This window comes from Xiphophorus couchianus, chromosome 12 (assembly GCF_001444195.1).
Source record: "Xiphophorus couchianus chromosome 12, X_couchianus-1.0, whole genome shotgun sequence".
In the NCBI taxonomy this organism is placed as follows: Eukaryota; Metazoa; Chordata; class Actinopteri; order Cyprinodontiformes; family Poeciliidae; genus Xiphophorus; species Xiphophorus couchianus.
This window is the reverse complement of record NC_040239.1, coordinates 25,616,445-25,639,151: the sequence shown is the minus strand read 5'-3', so window position 1 is coordinate 25,639,151 and position 22,707 is coordinate 25,616,445. Positions and strand designations below refer to the sequence as shown.

At 43.7% G+C, this 22,707-nt stretch overlaps 2 protein-coding genes across 7 annotated transcripts in view; both read left to right on the top strand.

Annotated features, from left to right (window-relative positions):
- The window catches only part of cabin1 (calcineurin binding protein 1), a 52,243-nt gene extending 41,113 nt beyond the window's left edge, over positions 1 to 11,130 (top strand). For all 6 annotated transcript variants that reach the window (XM_028034815.1, XM_028034816.1, XM_028034819.1 and 3 more), the window contains 5 exons: positions 972 to 1,046; positions 5,700 to 5,955; positions 8,314 to 8,472; positions 9,375 to 9,577; positions 9,683 to 11,130. In XM_028034815.1, the coding sequence (XP_027890616.1) occupies positions 972 to 1,046; positions 5,700 to 5,955; positions 8,314 to 8,472; positions 9,375 to 9,577; positions 9,683 to 9,826 (837 nt within the window). In that variant the 3' untranslated portion in view covers positions 9,827 to 11,130. The remainder of the gene's footprint in view (positions 1 to 971; positions 1,047 to 5,699; positions 5,956 to 8,313; positions 8,473 to 9,374; positions 9,578 to 9,682) is intronic.
- A 3,853-nt stretch (positions 11,131 to 14,983) lies between these two features.
- On the top strand, positions 14,984 to 20,035 carry tbx16 (T-box transcription factor 16). Its single transcript, XM_028032818.1, has 8 exons — positions 14,984 to 17,492; positions 17,571 to 17,673; positions 17,971 to 18,135; positions 18,223 to 18,369; positions 18,456 to 18,526; positions 18,607 to 18,695; positions 18,966 to 19,179; positions 19,261 to 20,035. Exons 1-8 carry the CDS (start codon positions 17,374 to 17,376, stop codon positions 19,682 to 19,684), a joined length of 1,332 nt encoding a protein of 443 aa, XP_027888619.1. The 5' UTR covers positions 14,984 to 17,373; the 3' UTR covers positions 19,685 to 20,035.
- The last annotated feature ends 2,672 nt before the right edge of the window (positions 20,036 to 22,707 follow it).

The following is a 22,707-nucleotide window of genomic DNA, read 5'->3' as shown; positions in this document are numbered from 1 at the left end:
CCACGGTGTCACGTGTTTCAGACAAGGCAGCGCTTCCTGCTATCAAACTGTCTCGGTTCGACAGGTGACAAATGTCAGTGACTCACTTTTTGCCAATAAAGGGGTTTAGCTAGACGTCATCCATCCACGCAGCTCTGTCTCGTAAAGAGCTGGGGCTGGAAGCTCCTGGGTGTAATCAAACTCCGTCTCTTTTAACGACATTGTGCTGATTCTTCATCCATCAAAAGCCACGCTGCTTCTCCAAACTCCTCTTAGTCTGACTCAGTCTTATAAGAGGTTCACTCACTCCATATGTCCCCTTAATGCCTGTGATTTTGAAATTTCCCTTCACTACAGCAATTTAAAGAATTTCAAACATTGACTGTCTGGCGTGGAACTCGTTTCTCCCTCGATAAATATAACTGTGATTGGGGGAATAAATCGAAAAGAGCCACTTAATGGCTCTCGTTGCTGCCAGAACATTTTTGCTGTCTGGGCTTTGTTACGTGAGGCAAACTCCCCCCGAAGCTCCCATCCCCTGGAAGGAAAATGGATTCCTCTTTTTTTTTTGAGAACCGTCCAGCTGATCTAAGATTTTAACAGAAGCGGAACATGGAGCCTGCGTTGGCTGTGTGTAGTTTTAACAGCGAGAGTCTGAAAGGAGGCAGACGTGAAATCGAGAAGCTGCCGCATGCGCAAACTTGACTTAGCTTAAACAACTAATGAAGTGGTTTGAAAAAAAGAAAGAGAAAATGCTCGGGGAGGGAGGAGGGCTCGGAACCTGTGCAAACAGCCTGTTACAGGGAACATGGCCGCAGTCGGTTCGTATAGCTATTGGGTCAGCAGCATTGTGCCGTAGCTGAGGCCAAAGACCCTGGTTTTTGTTTCTCTTTTCTAATTATCAGAAGCTTTGTTGAAATCCTTCAGGTTCTGATGCACAACGCGATCCTACTGCTCCGTGCTAATGCCCTTACCCTGCCTGTTTGCCCCAGGTCGATGAGGATGTAGCTCTGGACCAAGCAGTGAAGTTCTGCCAGATACAGTTGGCCGCCTCAGCACAAAGACAGGTAAGGCTGAGTTTTTCCACCAGCTCTTTATCTCTTCAGTTCCTTTTTCCACTGAGTTAGATCTCCAACAATAACGTTTAATTCCCACCTAAAAACTTGATTTTAATATGATACTGATCAGTACTTTGGAGGGTTTTTCATTCAGTATCTGATTGTACATGGATGAAAAGCCAAACAAAGAATTAAAACTGCTGGGGTTTTTTTTGTTTTGACAAATGTAGTTTATGTAGCTATCCTTTACATAATCTACATTTATTGTAGAATAATATAGTCCTTGTTTAGCGGTCCTTATAAGTCCAAACGTTTTTGTTCTAAACCAAAGTCTGAAATTTTGGTTTAGAGTTTTGCTGTTCAGCGTTTTGTTCCATGATTTGCGGAACTAAAAGAAATTAAGACCTGATTACTATTCAACCAATTAAAAGTAAGAATTTTGTACTCTATGTTCAAAAAGTTTAAAAACTCAAGGAAAAAGGTTGAGGCATTTGTGTCTGGAAAGGAATGTGATTTTGAAAAATAAAATAAATACATGTGGGAACCATGTAAATCTGCCAGGGTTGTAGATATTTATATTATATTATCCATATATCCATATTCTCAGTTTCCATTGAGAATATTTGCACATCCAGCATGTTTCATGAAAGAGAATAAAAAGGCAACTTTGCGGTAGTACGTTGAGCCTTGCTGTTACCTGCTGAAAGTCTTGCTCTCTCTCGCTGTCCGACAGCCTGAATGCACCGGAGATATGTCTCGATTATACAGTTTCATTTAGTACGCTTCTTTACATCTTTCTCTTGATTTTTGTTTTCTGACCGAGGCGAAACTCAGCTGATTCTGGTCATCAGCTGATTTTCTGGTTCGTCTCAGTCGAACGGAAAACTTGTATTTGTGTTTCTTCTCCTTGTGTGATTACAGCAAGTTTAAATATAGATGTTCCGTTTTCTTATTGGAGATAAGAATGCAGCATCTGAAATCTGAAATGTGCTAAACTGATTATTAATGCGGTGATTCCAACACTTGAGGTCTGTCCCTTCACAGCCTTGCCAGAGCTAAATATAGCCCCAAGCTTTGCTTTATGCTTCAGTCTCTCAGTTTTGGCCAAACATTTCATTGTTTCCAGCTAAACGCCGATCACTTACACAACCAGTAAGCCTGTAAAGTTACAAGAACATAATGTAGCTAAGAGCAATTTGAAAAAGCTCATCCAGCTATGAATTAGCCGTTTTTAGCTAGAACTGCACTTGTGTTTTTTTTTTTGTGCTTTTTTTTTCTCCAACATGCTCCTCATCGAATCATTACTTGCTCTGCTTCGTTCTGTCGGAGTCTCCCCCATTCCTCTCTCGTCCCTCCTCCTCCTGCCCACACAGCTATCAAGGGTCTCTCTGCCCACATCCTGTTGTCACGGTGATGTTCCCTGAACCTCCGGTTCATGAGGAGTAGATGTTGACAAAATAAATCAGGTTTTCCCAGTTCTGTGGTCCTAATTTCTCAAAAGTGTCACGTCTGTAATTGTAACTTGACAGAGAGAACAACAAATTTTGTGTTTGTGCGTGGGGAAGGGGAAGGTTTAAATCTTCCTGAAACAGCTGTGTGGACACTTCTTTAAGGAGCTTTTTGTGGAAAAACTAATATTTTGCTAGACCTCTTGCAAAAAATATTCTCCTTTTATTTTTTTTTTTGTCATATTTTATCGCATTACAACCGCAAACCACGACGTTTGTGACCAACAATAAGTATTAAATCAAAGTGAAACTGCACTTTTTCTTTCATATGTTTCTGCCATTTGTATCCAGCCCCTCCCACTCTGAAACCCTTAGATAAAATCCAGTGGAACTTATTTTCTCGGGAGATGTCGGTTTTTAAAAATTAGAAGCACATTTGTTCAGATTTTGCTTTTTCAAGAAAAACGTAAAACCTACGTATCCATTATTTTCACTTTGCAATATTAAAAAATAAACATTTCCCCCCCTCCAACAAAAATAATAAAAATAAATCAAAAAAGACCCACTCACCCGAGCGAAGGTAAACAAAGCCAGATATCATGCGGACGTGTTTAAACAGGTGACCTGTTCCTATTAGAGATGAAGTGTTCTCCCCTACAGCGAAGATATGAATCAGCTAATGCTCTCTCAAAAAGCCCTTACTCACCACCGTTACGCAACTGCTCTTAATGTGATACCGTCGTGCCAGCAACTGCTGTCATGTTTTCGTTTCGGTTGCGCTCCTAAGCAGTGGATCTCGGCTCCCGTCCTCGCCTGCTTCCTACAGAGTCATGCATGTCCTTCCAGCCGCAGCACAGGGAGCGCTGCCCTTATAGGGCCGAGCCGGAGAATCGGCTCCTTTCCGTCGCATGTGTGTACGTTAGCTCTCTGCCTTTGATGCCATATTGGGAGGAAAGAGTCTTTTCCTCTTCCACTGTTTTTTTTTTTTTTGTAAATCTGTTTATGTTTCTCACATTCTCCTGAAGAAATGATATGCTTGAGCTCGTCGGAGAGCCAGCGTAGGCTGCAGCTTTTCCACTCCTGAGTGTGATTAAATGTGAAATTTTATTTAATGATGAGGTAATGAATATTTAAAAGTGAAGTCGGGGGTGGAACTGATTTGTGGTTTTCAGACTTTCAAGTAGCAATCTGCAAAGTGCGGCATGGATTTGTATGCAGCCCCTCAGAGTGGGTGGGCATTTATCGCTCATTATTTATTGTGATAAATTCTGATTTATCGTTGTCACAATAAATTCCAATTATTCTTTTTTTTTTTGTTACCCCTCCAGGGGGTCTTTTGTGGGCTCTAGTGTCCCTTATATGACAGTAGACTGACAGGAAACGGGGAAGGAGAGGAGGGAAGACATGCGCCAAATGTCGTCGGGTCCGGGAGTCGAACCCGCGACGGCTGCGTCGAGGACTCAAGGCCTCCAAATATGGGTCGCGCTAACAGCTACGCCACCACGGCACGCCCCACCAATTAATCATTTTTAAATCCCACAAAACTGCCAGGATTGTTAGTTTCACTATTTCCTCTGCAGTCTTTCAGTAATTTTGAAAATGCAATTAAATGCAGTGTGTGTGTGTTCACTAATTAATCAGACTTCTTTATGTTGACTGGTGTCCTAAAGAAGCGTATTACAAATCAAATCGGGTTTTCAAGAGCACCGTTTGTGTTTGTGAGGCTACAATTTCTCTGCCATGCAGTCAGAGCCACACAGTTACTCTAAATACAAAGTAATCAATATTTCTTACCGTCACCTTTATCGTTATTACAACAATGCTGCATAATAGTGTGATAAAACCTGTCCGCATCGCACACCCCAACCTGTACAGCCTCCTTTCACAGCAGTTACAGCTGCGAGTCTTTGCTAAATGTGTGGCTGATTTTCTGACTTTTGCAGAGGTAGATAAGATGTGTGGATAAGATGAGTATCGGCCGATCGCCTCTAATAATAAACGAATGTATTCCCACAGCATGATGCTGCCACCATGCGAGCGTGATCCCAGTATCAAGGCCTTTGCATCAAGTAGTTAGAGTTCTTACCTCCATCTTCCTACCAACTCTGATTAGGTTTCCCACTTCCTGCCAGGTCCCCACAGCATCATGCTGCCACCATTATGTGTCCCAATAAAATGCGCAGAGGTTTGTGGATGCAAATGTGAGAAAAAGTGAAATGTAGTCGGTCCGCTTGCACTATACACTTTCTCATTTCTGAGCAGACCGGAGCAGCGCTTGAGGAAACCTCGGTGTACTTTCTCGCGTACGCTGCTCCTCTAAATGCACCGAGCCCGACTGACTCGGTGGTTTCTGAGCTGCTGCTGATTAATTCATGAGCTGTGAATCATCAAAGCCGGAGCGAAGCTGCTGCTGCAGAGGCCTGAACGATCCGCTCCTCTCTCGGTGAATATTGCTGCGTGAATCCTGTGGGAAATTTTGCCACACTCAGCTGTGACTCAGAGCACTGTTTGACTCCAACTCCCAGAAAGCCGCTGGGATAAATGGCAGATGAGCCAAATTACCGTGTGCAGAGCGCTTTTGTGATGGCTTCGGTGACATGTTTGTTAGAGTTCGGTCCAGTGTTGTGTTTTTTTCTCTCTCTCTCTCTTTCTCTGCTTTTAATTATCAAATTAACCTTTACCACAGAAACCCTCTGAAGTCACACTGCGTTTACTTTCTGTGAGGCTTTCCAATAAATGCAGCAGGTGCCGTTTGCCTCCCCTCTTCCCCCATTTTTTCTTTTGTTCGAAATCAAAAACTGGAGAAGGTTTATTTATTTCTTCTTCAACTGTGCTCCTCTGCGTTACCATGACAGCGGCTGTTGGGAGCAGGCTGGCCGTCCTCGCAGGTTGTTTGTGCAGCTCTTGTGTTTCTAAGTGGTCCTCTGAAGAGCAGCCAGGAAAGTGGCTCAGAAGAGCTGAGCCATTCAGCAGCATGCAGGTACCGCAGCCTCCGGTCCCCTCGGGGAGCGCCGCGCCGCATCGCTCCGCTCAGGATATTATTAGCTGGACTAATATCGCTGATGTATGTTGTCTGAAAAGTGCTGTCCTATTCAGTGTGGATCACTCCTTATTTTTTTCTTTTTTTCCTGCCTCCAGCCTCAAGGGGAAGACTGTGTGCTGCTCTTTGAAGTCCAGCTGCTTTAACAACAACTCTCCTTGTTTCCGTCTCCAGCAGTCGACAGGCGACGCCCCGACCACGCCCAAGTACACCAAGGAGCACAGGGACCTCTTCTTCCCCGCCGCCCTGCCAGCGCCCGTCCTGCTCACCCACCCCGTCTGCCACCCGCCGCCCGCCCACGACGGCCAGGCCAGGGGGGCCTGCGAGCCCCTCAGCAAGGTGGCCCGACCCCAGAGCTCAGGCTTCCACCACGATCAGCCGCAGCAGAGGAGAGCAGCCGCCACCGCCACGGCCTTCCTCCCACCAGCAGGTACGGCGCCCTAATCCTGACTCCTCTAAAAAGCAACTTTATGTTGTCGTTTTAATTTTTTTTTACACCATGTTCTTTTATGTTTACTTTTTTTCCCCATGGAGAAAACATCTTTGTTTACAAATGCAAAGAAAGAAACGTGGAAACGAAATGTGAAATAAAACAGGAAGCGGACATTACAGGATGTCCATTCATGCTTAAAAAGTCTTATCTTTATGTATCTAAAATTAAGGCCTTAATGTCTTAAATTCATAAAAAATAAAATAAAAAACTGGCCTCTTGACAAGACTTTTAAATTTGGTAAATTCAGTTGGGTTTTTTTCTCACTGGACTTTTCTGACGGGAAAAAGTTCCAGTCGCACTCAAACATATTTGTTGCGTGCTGAGGCCAGCGGTAACTCACTGCTAGTGCTAATACACGTGCTAACTAGCTAGGTAGCTAGCTTTTTTGTGCCTATCATGGATAAATGCAAGTTCATCATCAGTCATCTGGACAAAATTGATACATTTCTGGGTCTTTAATTCTGTGCAAAATAGTTTTATTTCTGCTTGTACTCTTGTACAATAGTAGATAAATAAAGTTAGAATTTCTTAACCAAAACTGTAAAAAAAAAAAAAAAATTTAAAAAGGAAATTTACATTTGTGAATATGAAATTTGCCAAATGGGGGATAATGTTTGTTTGGTTTGGCTTGGCATTTGATTTCATGTTTTCTTTCACGAGGCCAGCAGGGGGCGCCTGAAGCCCTCCTCAGCAGCATTACATAACAGAGGTGTGTGTGCAGTTTGTGTTTTGCCTTGTGGGCTTTGTCTGTCCCCCAACAGGAGCTTCTGTCAGCAGAGTCCTCCAGACCGCGAGTCTCTTCTGTCTGAATGGTCTTCTGGGAGGATTTGCTTTAATCTCGTCATGAATATTCAGTTTGGGCCATGTTTAATATCTGCAGGAGTAAATCCATCAACCTCTGATTTAAAACTAACAACTAAATTTACCGTCTGATAATCGAAACTTGAAGCTTGACGTCAGCATGTTTTGTGTTCACTTTCTCCTTGTGAGTTAGCATTAGCATTTAAATGTTTAATAATGGTTTAAGAGCCACTTGAGTTTTGTTGTTGTACACATAACGTGGAGGTTTTACACCGGTTTCTTAGTTTCTAAGTCAACCACAAATCCTTTAACATATTGACTTTTTTTTTGTGCAAAAGCCCTTAGACATTATTTATTTTCTTTGTACCTTCCAGGACTTGACGCTGTCTTTCATTCCCCTGTGTTCGGTGACCTTTCGACATGTGCAAATCCACACAAAAGTGTGTTTGCACCAGCAGGGATTTACATGCAAACAGTTGCATCCCGCAGCATCTCACCGATGTAAATTATGTAACGGTTCCCAAGGCAACAATCACAGAGTCGCAGTTCAGTTGTTTGTGTGTATCCGTTTGCCACGACTGCTGTGGGGGAATTTTTTTTTGTCATTTTTGTGCTTGCAGGGAATCTTAAAAAATAAAATGCTAAGTTTTTGTGACGGAACAAAGTTGAACATCTTTGCACTAACAATGAAACGGATGAACTCAAAATAAAGTCTGACTTTTGTAGATTTTAAATTCTCTGCAGTGACAAACTATTTTGTTCCCTGACACAAAATCATAACCTTAGAAAATACCCATTGAAACTGTTTTTTGTTTTTTTTTTAGCAGATTTTCAAATTATTGTTGGTATATGAAGTAATAAATTCCTAACAATACATGGAATTAAACTGCTGAGTTATTAATTCATCAAAACTTCCCATGCAATCGAGTTTTAGCTATTTGATCTGTCCTTTAAGTGTTTTAAATAAAATTAATATGTTTTATTACATTTTTATTTGGTTTTTTAATATGTTTTTAACAAACAAACAATGTGGCATATAATAATTTAACTTGAATTTGTTACATGCTAAAATAATAATAATTATATTTTTAATTATAACATTATTAAAATAATACAGTTGTATTTATTGTTATAATTGTTGTTAATGTTTATTATTTTGCTTCCTATTTGAATTGTCTGAGTCGTCACATGGATCCAGCATCTTATTGGTTCACCTGCACAGCAACTCGGCTGCAGATCTATGAGATTTATTCAAATCAGTGTTATTAATAAATCCCTCTGCTTTAAAACGAACAACTAAATTCATATGTACTGCAACACAATTCTGAGAAATGACTAAATACATTTTCTATGTGATTTTACTTGATAACAAAAACAAATTTGAACAGATCTACCCATATTTAATGAATCGTTGACATTCCAACTGTCGTCTGTGAAGCGTTGCGTTGTCGTATATCTGTGAGTGAATGTGCGCCATGTTGTTTGGTCCTTCAGAGGAGCGGGAGGAGCCCACAGAGGGGCTACTGTACCGCCAGCAGGAGTCCCACCTCTGTCACCAGATGAAACTGGCCACCGTCTCCCAGGGCCAGGAACCTTCGGCGGCCTGGTTTCAGGAGGAAGCGGCAACATGTAGCACCACGCAACCTTGTTCAGGTCAGAGCCTTTAAACCACACGGACGCATTCATCTCAGTTCGTTAGGACATCATCACAAAGTTGATATAGTTCAGTAATTCAACTCAAAAAGTGAAAGTCGTGTTGACTCGGTACACAGAGAAACGCATGTCGACCTTTTATGTCTGTTGATTTTAATAATCATGGCGTATGGCAAATGACAATCTAATAATTGCAGGAGATTAAAAAAAAACTTGAAGTTTTAACAATAAGTCATTTCAAGGCTTCACTAAAGTAGCTGGTTGTTCACAGTGCTGCGTCTAACAATGGTAATGGAAGGTTAAGTGGAAGGACAAAGTACGCGGTGAGATAACTGCACCCATCTTAAGAGCTTGGGTGAAACTAAGACCAGCTGCGTTTTCATCGCAAATGTGTGCAAACTTTCTACTAATGTAACAAAAAAAGAATAAGATTAATTAAGAATCGCAATTAAAAAGCTAATTTACACAATAAGTCATCAATAAACATGTCTCGCCATGATCCTCCGACTACTTCCTGTGTCGTCGTCTTCGTGGTTTCCGTCAGCGGTAACATCCGGTTGTTGATCATGTGACTGGTGTGACATACACTAAAAACCACCTCATCCTAACACCAAAATGTTTCATTAAAAAACTTTTTTTATTTTTTTTTAATTGATGCTTTTCCATTAAACAAATCTACTTTTGAAATGTCAAATTGCGCCATCATATGGCCAATGGAAACGCAGGTAATGTGTGTAGCCAGCTTTTCAGATGTGCAGCGATTAGCTTAGCGACAATATTTTCATATGTTGTGATGCCTTTTTGAATGTGACACGAGAAAGGTCATCTTTATCCCAGGTATACAAGAAGTGTGCATTTCTGTAGAAATGAAAAATGGCTCCCTCCCACTGCCTCTCTCCCAGACCAGCCGCAGTACGCCAGCAGCGAGCAGTCCAAGCTTCCAGACCCCAGCCGGATCCGCGCCCGCGCCCCGGCGAACATGCCAAAGCTCTTCATCCCTTCCACCGTCACAAAGTTCCCCCCGGAGATCACGGTAACGCCCCCCACCCCCACGCTGCTCTCCCCTAAAGGCAGCATCTCGGAGGAAACCAAGCAGCGACTGAAGGTAAGCCGCTTCGCCTCCCGATGCCAGTCTCCCTGTCCGTCTGCATGCAGCTCTGCTGAACGGCGCCCTCTGCTGTCCGCTTCCTTCCCCCCCTCCCTCGTACAGAACGTCATCCTGTCATCCCAGTCCGCTGCCACGGTGAAGAAGGACACGCTGACCCAGCCGGTGCTGGAGGTGCAGGAGACGTCCAGCCAGGAGTCGTCTCTGGAGAGCGAGTCGGACGAGGAGGACGACTACATGGACATCTGAGCCTGAAACTCAGATTAGGGTTCAACTTTTCGAAAAAAAAAAAAAAAGTATAATAATAATTGATTCCTGAGCAGCTGTCTGTGTTGATGCTTTGATTCCCTCACAGGGGGAAAAAAAAAAAAATCTCCACTCCAAACGGATGAAATGCAGTATTCTAAGCCGCTGCGTGGTTGCTACGGTTGCAAGGAGTGTGTCGGCGCATGACGGACTTTGAAGGCTTTTCGTCCCGCAGCATGCCTGAAACGTGCCACTAATGCATATCACACGTCAAGCTTCTTCAGCTCTCTTGCTTTACATCCGACCCCAAAAAAAAAAAAAAGAGAGAAAGGAAAAACAGTTTGCCTTTAACGGCCACCAGCGACATTTTTATGCATCTTTACTACGTCGTGTGCAGATTTTTATTTTATTTTTCCTCTCTCTGAGCTGCAGCTAATCGCTCGTCTTGAGCACTTTCCTGTCGCCGTTTACTGCGCCGTGACATTCTGGTCTCGACGCGTTGCTACACGATGCATTTGGGTGAAACCGGGAGGGAGGATGGGGCGGGCGGGCGGCCGGTCACGCTCCGGCTCCGTCCGTGGAGCCAGCGATCCGCGAAGCCTCATAACCTGTAGCAGACTGAAAATGTTTACACTGAACACTTGGGATGCTTCTCAGTTGGCACTTAAATTTGTGTTTTTCGTGTTATTATTCTGTCTCTTTTGTGCGCATTTGTAGCTACGAAAACACTTCTCGCCAGGATGACGTCCTGCCACCAGCACTGATCCGAATAACGAGAGGAATTAGCTTTTGTACAAAACAAGAAGAAAAAAAACCCGGAATCTTTTGAATGTTTGTTGGATTGAGCTGGCGGGAGGAAGGTGCCGCAAACTCTACCCGACGTCAGAGGAACCGATGCGCACGACGACGAGGACTCTCCAATCTTGATGCCTTTCCACTGAACTCACTTAAGGACAGTTTGTCACATTTCTTTGCCTAAACTCAGAGGAAGACGCACCGAATGTTTTTTACAGATAGTTTTCTATAAATAAAAAAAAAAGAGAGAGAAAGACTTCTTATGTTTCTTGAAAGCCACGTGTGGTTGTTTTTAAAAGAAAAGGGCACAAATAAATTAACTGTTCCCACCGTAATAAAGATGAAAAAAAATATCCCTGCTTTGTTATATTTGTTTGTTTTTGGGGGTTGTTGTGACGGGCTTTGGGGGAATCTATGTGAAGTCGGTTAAAGTCCTGAGATCGCTCCGACAGAACATGTTCTCTACGTCTGGACTGAATGCATTATTGATGTCAAACCAAATATATATATATATTTGAAAAAACATGTTTGTTGTTTGAGTCTTTAAACCAAATCAAGCCACTTTGTTATTGCACTCTTAATACAGACGCGACTCGAGACATTTCTTCAGTTCACAAAGTGAAACTTGTAGATTCATGCACTGTAAAAGCCCAAAATCTTATGACCAATCGTTTTGGTGTTTCTAGTGCAGAATATTTTAGTACACTTGAAATAAGGCAAAACTAACTTGCAAGTAACTTTTCAGCAAGCTATAGACCCTTGCTTAAAGTCAATAATTCTTTAAAATTGATGGAAAAAGTACTGGTTATAAGTGAAATAATCTGCCAGTGAAGCAATAACCCGTTATCTTTAGAGGCCTGACACTCGACCAGATTAGTTTGATTTATTATGCTAAAATCTAGAGAAGACGCCCTGTATCCTCAGCTCTAATAAAACCTCTCAGCTCGGCTTTTGGAAAGCTTTGCAGCCAGTGGCGGTTCTACCATGTTTGCCATCCTGGGCGATCTTCCACTTGGGCACCCAACCCTTATCACGTTTTGGAAAACGCCGTGAAGACAAAATCAACCAATTCGTCTGAATGCCGTGTGTATTCGTGGATTTTATTTTTTAGATATTTAAAACGACACAAAAAATTCATGCAAGTCTATTAAAACTATATAACACCTTTCAAAACACAGCGACTTAACAATAAGCAATAGGAAACTCATTCAGGTGCCAATTTGTTGTTTTTATTTATCATCCCTGGTGATGAGAAAAAAAAAAGGAGCTCCACTAGTTGCTGCTCCACGTTTTAAAAGACATATATTTCTTCAATAAATAAAAGCAGAGTTCTGATCATTTAAAATACTTATCAAACATTAAATGTGATGTTCTTTGGGGGACCCTCCCCGTTGAGCAGCTGGCAGACCTCCCCGCTGACGTGGAGCTGCTGCTCAAAGGGCCCGTACACCGTGGTGTGAACTGTCTGACGCGAGGGAAGTCATTAGTCTTCATTAGCAACTTCCAGGAGTTTCTTATGAAGTGCTGTGAAGTTGTCATTTGCTCCCTTTGCCAGGAAAACTAGATGTGAGGTTTGTTTTCTTATGCGGAGGGCCAAATGTGAGCCTGCCTGCCCGGCCCCTGGTGCGAACTTTTGAGATCCTGGAGTGGAAAACGCAGATTTTTATTCTTAATGTTAAAACAGATGCGGTAGTTCTTGTCTTTCTGTTGGGAAAGTGCTCCTCTCGGTGTGTTGCTCCTAATTATGTCATAAAAAGCTTAGAGTTCTTTTTGTAAATAAATACAAAAATTATTTCAGATGACTTAATTCATTAAGGAAACAAATTATCCAAATCAAGCTGAATATATATAAATGTATGTAAAAGTAAAATATTCACAGCTACTGATCCAAAGAACACCAGCAAGTCCACTTCTGAAATGCTGGAGTGGCTTAGTCCAAGTCCACATCTCCAATCAGGAGGTCGTGGTATCATCACCTTAAACAGCCCGTTCCAAATGTGGCTCAGTTATTCTTCCCCACTTATGTAAGAGATTAACACCAATTATCGCAAACTGGGCACTTTTGTTTTGAAGCATTAAAGGTGTGACAAAAAATAGAATAAAGCAGAAAGAGACAAAATCTGCAGGGGGGCATGCATATACTTTTTTGTTAAAGTACTGCGTGTGATGAATGCATTACTTCAACAATTGAGTAAAATAGAGTATAAAAGTGTAATGTCTCCATCTGTGGCTCCACTTTCTCTACAGTAAGAAAGGAAAGCATCTGGTTTTGCATCAAAAGCTGCGTGGCTGATGTGAGAGAAAGGTGTGAGATTTCTCGTCAGTCCACTGCAGGGGCTCTTTATGGGCCCGCTGCAGAGCCGTCTGATCCCCGGGCCCTGGCTGTATATTGGCAGCTGTTAACTGGAAGAGCGCAGAGAGAGCTCCGTGCAGCCAGGGCAAATGGCCGAAGGCTGACTGCTTAAAAAAAAAAAAAAAAAAAGGATAACTAGAATTTACCCAGGGAAGGATTCAGAGATGAGGAACGGAGGAAGAGACTAGCTGTGTTTCTGTAGGAAACCGGAGCTTAACATACAGGAACTATAAAATGTATTCACCCTCTAAGATCTTTTACCCTTCTATTGGTTTTACAATCAGCCATGGTCAACATTTGGCATTTTTGACACAAAAATTATTTTTTTTTTTTACAAAAAACCTTTAATGTCAGCAGGAAATGGTAGCACAAGCGCTGTGGAGTAACTTGTTTTAGATCAGTAATTCCTTAATACTGATACTACTAGTTCCACTTACAACAAAACATTTTTCCAATAAGTGAAATAATCTGCTTTTAATCAATATTAAGGAATTATTTACCTAAAATATGTGCCTTCATCTTGCTAAAAAAAAGTTACTTTTGTAAGTTAGTTCTGTCTTAATTCAAGGGAACCAAGATATTTGCACTAGAAACCAGAAATACTTGGCAAGATGTTGTGTTTTTGCAGAGCGCTGGCCTTCTGCAGACAGCCACACTGATTTGTCGCTCCGTCCAAACGTCCCTGCAGGCTGGATGTTACGTAAACCTTCCCCCTCTGCCACTGCTCTTCAGTCCCCTGGCCTTGTCACAGGTCACACCTCTCACCTTCAGACACCTGTGTGTGTAACAAGGCTCACACTGCTGCCGCTGAAACGCACGCCAGCTCTGGGCCCCGACACCGTGACCCGAAGAGACCCGATCTCTCTCTAATTCCCAAACGCACCGTCCTTCCCTGCTCCTTCGCCCCGCGCGTACGAGCCGCTCTGATCCCCCTCGCGACCTCTCTGACCCTTGAGGCAGTGAGAGGAGAGCAACGCACGACCTGTGATTAATAACTCCCCGACAACAACTGGGTCTCTCTCACACACACACACACACACACACACACACACACACACACACACGCTGCTCTCAAAATCGGAAACGCGTCCTCAAGGCCGACGCTGCTGAGTTTCAGTGAACGGAGGAGCGCTGGGAGACATCTGCGCGGTTAAATGACTGCACCGCATCTTTAAGTGCATCTTTACAACCTGAGCGCTCGCCATTTTATTTCACATTGATCTCTGCTCGGAGCCCGTCAATATGTTCGCAGTGGGCGGAGGTGGTGGTGGTGGGGAAGGACGGAGCGTCTTGCACTTTTCTGTGGACACTCCCAGTTGCACTGCAGATGTGCTCAACTCCCACTTTTTTTGGTTGCACAACAAAAGCCAACTTTTTATGGGATTTTACGTGAGAGGCAAAGATGGCGGAAAACTATGAAGTGGATGTGGTTGTCAAAAGTAAAAATAAATAAATAAATAACCTGAAAAGTGCGGTGTGCTTTTGCAATCAGCTCCTCTCATCATCATCATCAACTTTATTTAGTTCCATATGAAAAAAATAAAATACAAACAACTAATATGGAGTTCTCAGTGGACACCATGTACGTTTCGCTTAAACTACAGATTCATTTGGGTTTCCCCATGCAGGCTTTGATTAAAGTGTTTAGTCCACTTTAATCTAACTGCAGTTTGCTTTGAAAGCCCGGTTCGTTTTGGGGAGGTGGGAATACATAGTCAAACTCTCGTCCACCTGAAAACTCCGGCCTCGATTTAGCTGAAGAGAACGTTGTTGTGGTTTGAATGCAAATGTGGATGCCAAGCAGAGGGAAGGAAACTGTAGTGCAAGGCTTTCTGGGTAAATACAACCAAAACAATCATGTGAATCTAGCGCTACTGGGGGGAAATGGCTTGGGGTTCTATTTTATGAAGAAGGCAGATGCGCTTGGTGTCTTCTTCTGAGTTTTTTGTCGCTCCCTTCTTGATGCAGCGCCACCACAGGTAAGGAGGGGAACATGTTTTTCAAAGGGTTTTGGTTTTTTTGACTCAGTGCAGTGTGAACTCGAGTTGCACCAGCTGAAAATGCAACAAATGTTGCAACTCTGATCCCCTGTTGAACCGAGTCTACCGGATTATCAGGTGTGGAAACACGCCTCCGTCTCAAGTCTGTCGCAACCTTCAGCAGTTTTTCTTCCAGGATTGCCCTAAATTTAATTTCATTAAATACATTCTGCCCTTGTAGCCTGATCAGCTTCCCTCGCTCTGCTAATGAAAAGCGTCCCCCACAGAATGATGCTTCCAGGTTTCACGTTCCTCATATGTAGCTAACTGCACGTGACTGCAAAATTTGTTGGAGTGCACAACTGATACTCAGTCGTCATTGTCTTCCTAACCTGAGTTATTTATTGGTCTTCATTAAGTTTACTAACAAACCTTTGAGGATTTCACAGACCAACTGAATTTATATTGAAATTGTTACTAAACTGATTTAATTTCTCTAGGCAATTAATTGAAAGCGCTTGATTCAGGGGAATCAGAAAAGAAGAGGGTTGAATACCAGAATTTTAGTTGTTGAATATTTTGAAAGAGGTGTATTCTTACACTTCATAAGTAAGCACTATACAGTGTTAAACTATAACATAAAATCCTGATAAAATACACAAATTTGTTGTGATTAGCACGACAAACGTTCCAGTATTTTTGCAAGCCGTCTCTCCAACTGCATGTCTGCATATTGCTTTCAAGCATTTACTTAGTTATTCTTACAGTAACAGGGCCGTAGGATGCAGGGCTGTAAAAAGCTGTGCTTACAAAGGCCATTGTATGCAACGCAGACACGAGAACCCAAAGAGGAAACCTATACGGTTTGTGTTTCTTAGCCTGAGAGGAGATGAATTCAATCCACGCCACAGGAAACGAGAGAGGAGATTGTCATTTTTTTTCTCCACCCCCTTCTATGCTAACGCCTGTAATGTGTTGCAGTCAATTCGCCTGCAGTGAAGCGGTACGAAGAACTGCGACACCTGTGGATTTTTACCTGGAAGTGGATATCAAGTAGGAGAGCCGGGGTTTACTCTCCTAACCCTGCAGGAGCCCATCATTCATGCCTGACTTTGAGCTTGTGGTGCTAACTGGCTGCTAATTTCCCACCAATACACTGGGCTTTCTCCTCATGCAGAAACTGGCTTCTTCAAGGGGAAACCATCTTAATGGGATTATCTGTCAGAGGCATGGGCCTGTCTAGACCATCCAATACACAACAGCCAGCATCGTGCCCCCAGTACTTCCCCACGGTCCTAGCTGAGGATGCCCTCAGGTACGACTTACCTGCAGGAACATTGCATGGTATCACCACACCATTATGGGTTCACACAGAGTTTCCCCACCCACTCTGTAATTTGGTAGAGAAAGGAGAGAGAAAAGAAGCGTAAAAGGGGACTGTTATGTAATGTGACGTTTTAGCCACTTTCACATCAGCAAGTTCCCCATCTCACTGCGTGCATTACGTTTGTGCTCCAGAAAGAAAAGATCTTTGTCTTTTTGAGGAAACAGCAACACATTCCACTTGACAACCCTCTCCACTCCATTTCTCCTAATTGCGTCAAATGACTCGCGCTGAGTCTTTACCATGTTACACAAACACACTAAGTGGCATCTCTGCGATCAGTTATGTACGTGTCAATGATATTTACGCCGGTTTCTGGAGCTGCCGCCAGAGCCTGGTCTGCAGCAGGAAAGTCTGTCCATATTTGTTTTAAAGTCTCTTAGCAGTTAATAAAGGTGCATTTCCTCCTTCCCCCTTCCTGTGGGGACGGTGTCAGGGCTCTGTTAAGTCTCTTTGATTTCCAGCACCCCTCCAATCACAGCGGGACCCTGACTCGTCATTGTGTCACTTCAAAGCCTGGGAATGGCTCTCCTGGCTCCACCTACCAAAGGGTCCCCCTTAAAAGTCATGGTCACTCTCTCTGGCAGCATCCATCTGATGCGACAGGACGGAACCGTTTGGACTGACCTTAAGCTGCTGGATTTGTCTTCAACACATGGGACGGGGGCGGGGGTGGATGACGGGGGGCTACATTTTTGGATTTATCCAACATTTGGATTGCTCGTCATCCTTTCATGCATAGAAATCCCAAACTTCTCCTGTCTGGCCACTGAAACCGGAAAATGCAGTCCATCCGGGGTGAGTTCCCGACGCCTTTTTGCGATCCTAACCCTGCGAGATCGCAGGGTTAGGATCGGTTAGGATATTTACAATTCAATAAAAATTCAAATTTTTATTGAATTGTAAAGCAGAATTGAACCTGTTCTCCTCGGTTCATCCCTGATCAAAGACTCAATCCCTTTTGGTGTCAAATGTCTATAGTAAATCTTACTTTGCTGCAGAGCTGAAGTCCAACTTCAGCGGTCCACCTCCTGCCTCCATGGCCGCCGGCCCTGATCCCTATCTTCAGGGCAGCATCAGGATGACTCTGGAAGACCTTGAACTATGGAAGACATTCCATGAAATTGGAACGGAGATGATAATAACCAAACCGGGCAGGTCAGATGGGGCTTTTCACACATAAATATTCAGAAAAATGTTACTTTTCCTCATTTGTGTATCCTCTTGTGTTTTCAGGAGGATGTTCCCACACTGTAAAGTGAATTTATCTGGTCTTATTCAGTGTGCCAAGTACATCTTACTGGTTGACATGGTTCCAGAGGATGGCTTCAGGTATAAGGTAAAGCCCATAAATTATAACTGTGTTGTCTTGACTTGTAAAGATCCCTCTGTGGTTAGCAGATACCCCTTGTTTATCACCACCCCTCCCCTGACGTTGCACATCAAAGACCCCTATCTCTTCCTGTTTTTCTATCCCCTGCTGGGAGCTCACTGTACTACCCCCTGCCTCCATGGGTGGTATCCTCCAGCCGTCACTCTCGGAGCAATCGTGGGAAGTTAGGGAAGATGAAGTTGCTTCTGTAAATCACCTTTTCTCCGAGGCTGATTGACTTACGATCCGTCTCCTCCCCTGCAGTGGAATAAAGAGAAATGGGAGGTGGCAGGAAAAGCGGAGCCTCAGCCTCCCTGCAGGACCTACCTCCACCCAGACTCTCCAGCCCTAGGGAGCCACTGGATGAAGCAAAGCGTCTCCTTCCTCAAGCTCAAGCTCACCAACAACACACTTGACCAGCATGGGCATGTGAGTATTAAATAATCAAGGGATTTTCCAATTGATGTTGAGTATAAAAAGATCTTTGGGGTCAGTCTTACCCTGACTTGTCTGCAGATCATCTTGCACTCAATGCATCGTTACCACCCTCGTTTCCACGTTGTCCAAGCCGACGACCTGTTCAGTGTCCGCTGGAGTGTGTTCCAGACTTTCACCTTCCCAGAGACGTCCTTCACCGCAGTCACTGCCTACCAGAACACCAAGGTGAGTCCGTTTGGCTCCACAAAACCTTGATTGTCTTCTACTGAGGCCAGCGGATGTTGGTTTTAATTCAATTCTGTTCGGGGCAGATCACAAAGCTGAAGATCAATCACAACCCATTTGCAAAGGGTTTCAGAGATGAGGGCACTAATAAAAAAAGGTGGGTCTCAATTCTGCTGAACATAGCTTGAGAAATCCTGCTTGTGAAATTGATGTAAAAAAGCTGATGCTTCTCTTTAGGCGTGCAAACAAAAACCCTGCATGCCTAGAAAAAAGGGCCAAGTTACCAGGCGTGTTGAACGAGGACTCCAAGGACAGCAGTTCACCAGGTACAGCTTCAGTCTTCCTTGTGTTCATAAATTTCCTTCCAGTCTTGTAATTTTTTTAAAGGTTTTATTGGCTCCAGTGGCCTTTATTTGATAGTGAATTGACAGGAGAGTGGGTAATGAGAGAAGGGGGACATGCGGCAAAGGTCACCAGGCCAGGAATCGAACCTGCGACAGCACTAAAGCCTCCATATATGGGTTGTGCTTAACCCCTGCGCCACCACAGCACCCCTTGCATTTTTTTAAGTCATCCATTGCTTTGCGCCTTTTCAGGGTTCTGCCAGTCATCATATGATGGTTACGATGGAGAAGAGGGGCGTCTGGCCAAGAGGAAAGTCGAGGATGCTGTAAAGGAAGAGCGGTACTCCCCCTGGGGTGCCGAGAGGCAGCAGGGTGTGAGGACCGACTCTCCCGCTGGGGCGGACACAAGAGAAATCTACAACACGGAGCAGCTAGTTCCCGCTCCTGCATCCTACCAGCCGTACAGGTGAATACCGCTGACTTGACACTTCAAATAGTAAAACTCTGTCCTGCTGAACCGGACATTCACTGCCATTATACTCTCCAGGGCCCATGAGTACGGAAAGTCTCCGTCCCCCTCCTCCAGCGTTGGCAGCAGCATCACAGGCTCTGGACGGAGCAGCTTCGAGTCCAGAGTTCCCGACATTGCCACTGACCCCGATCACGACTCCTCTAAGCCTGGCCCTTCCCACTGCGGACCCCAGACCCTGCCGGGCCCCCAGGACTACAGCGGAGTGCTGAACATGACCATGGCCCAGGCCGGCAAGCCGGGGGTCATCGGCCACCACATTTACAGCCCCTACAGCACGGAACAGCCGCTGGGCCAGTGGAGCGGGCCGGGGCCTGCACAGTATCCCCCTCCTCACCCTCTGTCCGCCGACTACACCACGCAAGCGGTGCACCATGGCTATCACCATGGCAACGTGGGCGAATGGAGCCAATATCCGCTGTTCTCTTACTCCTGCTGGTGAGCAGGCTCTTCAGCGTCAAATGACTGAGAGCTTATTAAATCTGACGGCTGATGAGGCGCACAGACCTGACAATGCATGCCCCAAACCACGCTGAAGGCCTGACAAGAGGAAGGTTCTGAAAGGAGAAGAAATGTGGCCCAGCGGGCCTCAACTTTCAGGAGACACTGAATCTCTCCAAACCTTGGAGCCCTGCAGGGTGACCGTCCTGTCTATTTATTTCGTATTTTGTCTCATCTACAGCGTAAATATTATTTTTGTACAGAAAAAGTAGAATTAAATCTAAGTGTGCAAATTATGCGTGTCCATGTCTTGTAATGTGAAGTGAAAATAAAAAGAATTTACGCAATATTATTTGTTTGTTGCCTTGCGTTCTGATTTTCATACGTTCCCAGCACAGACACCACTGACCGGCGCTGCCTCGCAGGGATGGAATGTTTATATTTCACATCAACTCAAGATCGAGCTCATTCCGATGTACGAAATTGTTCAACTTCACATCAAAAGGTTTAGATACAGTATATTTGCAGCGATTTTACTTTTAAGGCAGACATGGCTGGAAGAGACAGTGGGAGCTCAGATTCTCTAATTTGTGCACAGGCTTCAGTGAATTATAGATCAAAGTTTTGGATATTCTGTCTGTGGATGCTAGGGCTTTGATCCAGTGAAGTTCTGCCTGCAGAAAGTTTGCTGAAAACACCCAGCACCTTGCGCAGTCAGAGCCGCTGGTGCTGCTTGTTTGTGTTTCCACTAATGGGGGGGCTGCTCTGTCTTTTCGGACAAGCCCAGCATGCATTAAAGTGACTCCGGCTCACCTGCTGAGGTTTACCCACTGCCACATAAAGCACTGCACCACCCTCGTTCTCCATGTCAATGAGCCTTAAAAAGCATGAAAATGGGAGCTGTTGGCTCCTTTTCACTGCTAAACACAAGCAAGGCCTCTCACCTTCAGCCTGAGTGAATATGAGTTGCTAATGACTGCTGTAAAATACAGCAGGGGAGAGTGGGGGTGGGGAGCAATTTAGTGTAATGTGGGTTTTGCACAGCGCTATTCATTACTGTAGGTCCGAGCTTCCTCCTCTACTCCCTTCAGGCGGGCTAAACCAAAGACTTTTAACAATGAAGTTTGAATTTCAAATTTAGATTACATTCCCACGCGTCAGTGAAGATCCTTCTACGTTGAAAATGTGAGATATTAATAATAATCCCAGTATGTTCTTGCTATTATTTAATAACATACTTTGTTTATACAAATAATCTCTATTTAAAGGGGCATTATTATGTGAAATCAGCTTTTTTTAGCTCTGCATCATGTTGTAATGTTATGCCCTCATCAAAAATATACCTGGAAAATTGCCTTGATGCTTTCATGCATGTTTGAGAAATCCTTTAATCTCCCGTGGCAACCACTCAGTGCTCCCGTTTGTGAACGTTTAAACATGTTGATGTGAAGCTTTGAGGAGCAGGAACTCCTTAAAGTGACAGAAGCCCAATTTCAAGATTTCTCGAATTGAAAAGTAAAACTTCTCTTAAGGCATGTTTGATATATATACAGCATTTTTATAACCAAAGGTGACAAGGGAATAATTACTTGATTGTGATATAAAATGATACTATGTGACTAGAAGACACATAACACTGCCCCTTTAAAAAAAAAAAGTGACCCAATATACAGTATGTCCAACTATTTCACATTCCAGAGTGAAGAGCAGAAAAATATAAACAGAGTGAAGTCAAAGAACAGGAAACAGTGGAGCTCAGTGTAAATGCTATTTAAAGCAGAACAACCACTAACCAGACCTATTTTATTGGGAGTAATGTGATAGACCAACACAAAATAATGCTTAAATGTGAAATGGAAAGGAAATGAAACATGGTTTTTAAGAGTTTTTACAAATAAATATCTGAAAAGTGTAGCATTCATTTGTATTCCGCCTATACGAATCAATACTTTGTAGAACTAAATGTTGTCTTCTGGGTCAAGCCTCTATCAGGTTTGCAGACATATAAACCAAGGGTTTTGTCTGTTTTATCTTGCCACAGATTCTCAACTGAATTTAGGTCCGGACTTTAACTAGGTCATTCTAACAAATGTGATCTAAACTAAGCCCTATAGTTCTGGGATTAGAGTCGCCGCCCAACTGAACTGGGAACCCTTGGCTCAGTCTGAAATGTGTTGCACTGCCCCTGCTGCAGAAATGCATTCCCTGAGCATGATGCTGCCACCACTGCATGGCTTGTATATATCCAACATAGGTTTTAACAACGAATAATTGGCACAATGACATTTTATACAATGTACAACGAATAATTGGCACAATGACATTTTATCCCATCTGAGCTTGGAATCCATGCAAAAAAATGCAGAAAAGTTACAGGAATGTTGGTAAGTTTTTTGTAATATTGTGATTTTACTATCGAACTTAAGGCACATGGGTTGAAAGTCTAGTGAAATTAATTTAGAAAGCTGCAGACAACCCTGAGTAGGATTGCAAATTATGAATGTAAAAGCAAAATACAAAACCTTTCAGCATCAAATGATTATTTTTTCCCTCCTGGATTTAAATAGGATCTAGAATCAGCAGTTCTACATCCCATCGTTCTGTTGTGTGGATCATGCACAGCTGCCGCGATGCTTTAAGCAAATCACTGCGACTGACGCCAGTGAAGTTTTTTCCATTTTCAAAGAAAGGCGTTTTATGGCTCCTGTTCACGCAGGGAAGCTACCATGTCGATCGGCGGATTCCCTGGAGGAAAATGAACGATTCTTTGTTCCTCAATCGATTTCCATTGACCTTCTCCACTCCGCCGCAGCAGGGGGGGAAGCAAGAGTAAATTCCCTTGACTCGCAAACACCCTCCTCAACTCCACTGGGTTCAATCTGCATAGCTCTACATCAACGCCTAATGCGGCCCTTTTAATTGCTCTGCAAAGAGCACCGGATCGACCCGCACTAAGATGTTCGTAAAGACGGCTGACGTGGCTAAGTGCTGGACATGTGTCTTAAGTATCCCCCAGGTGGTGCT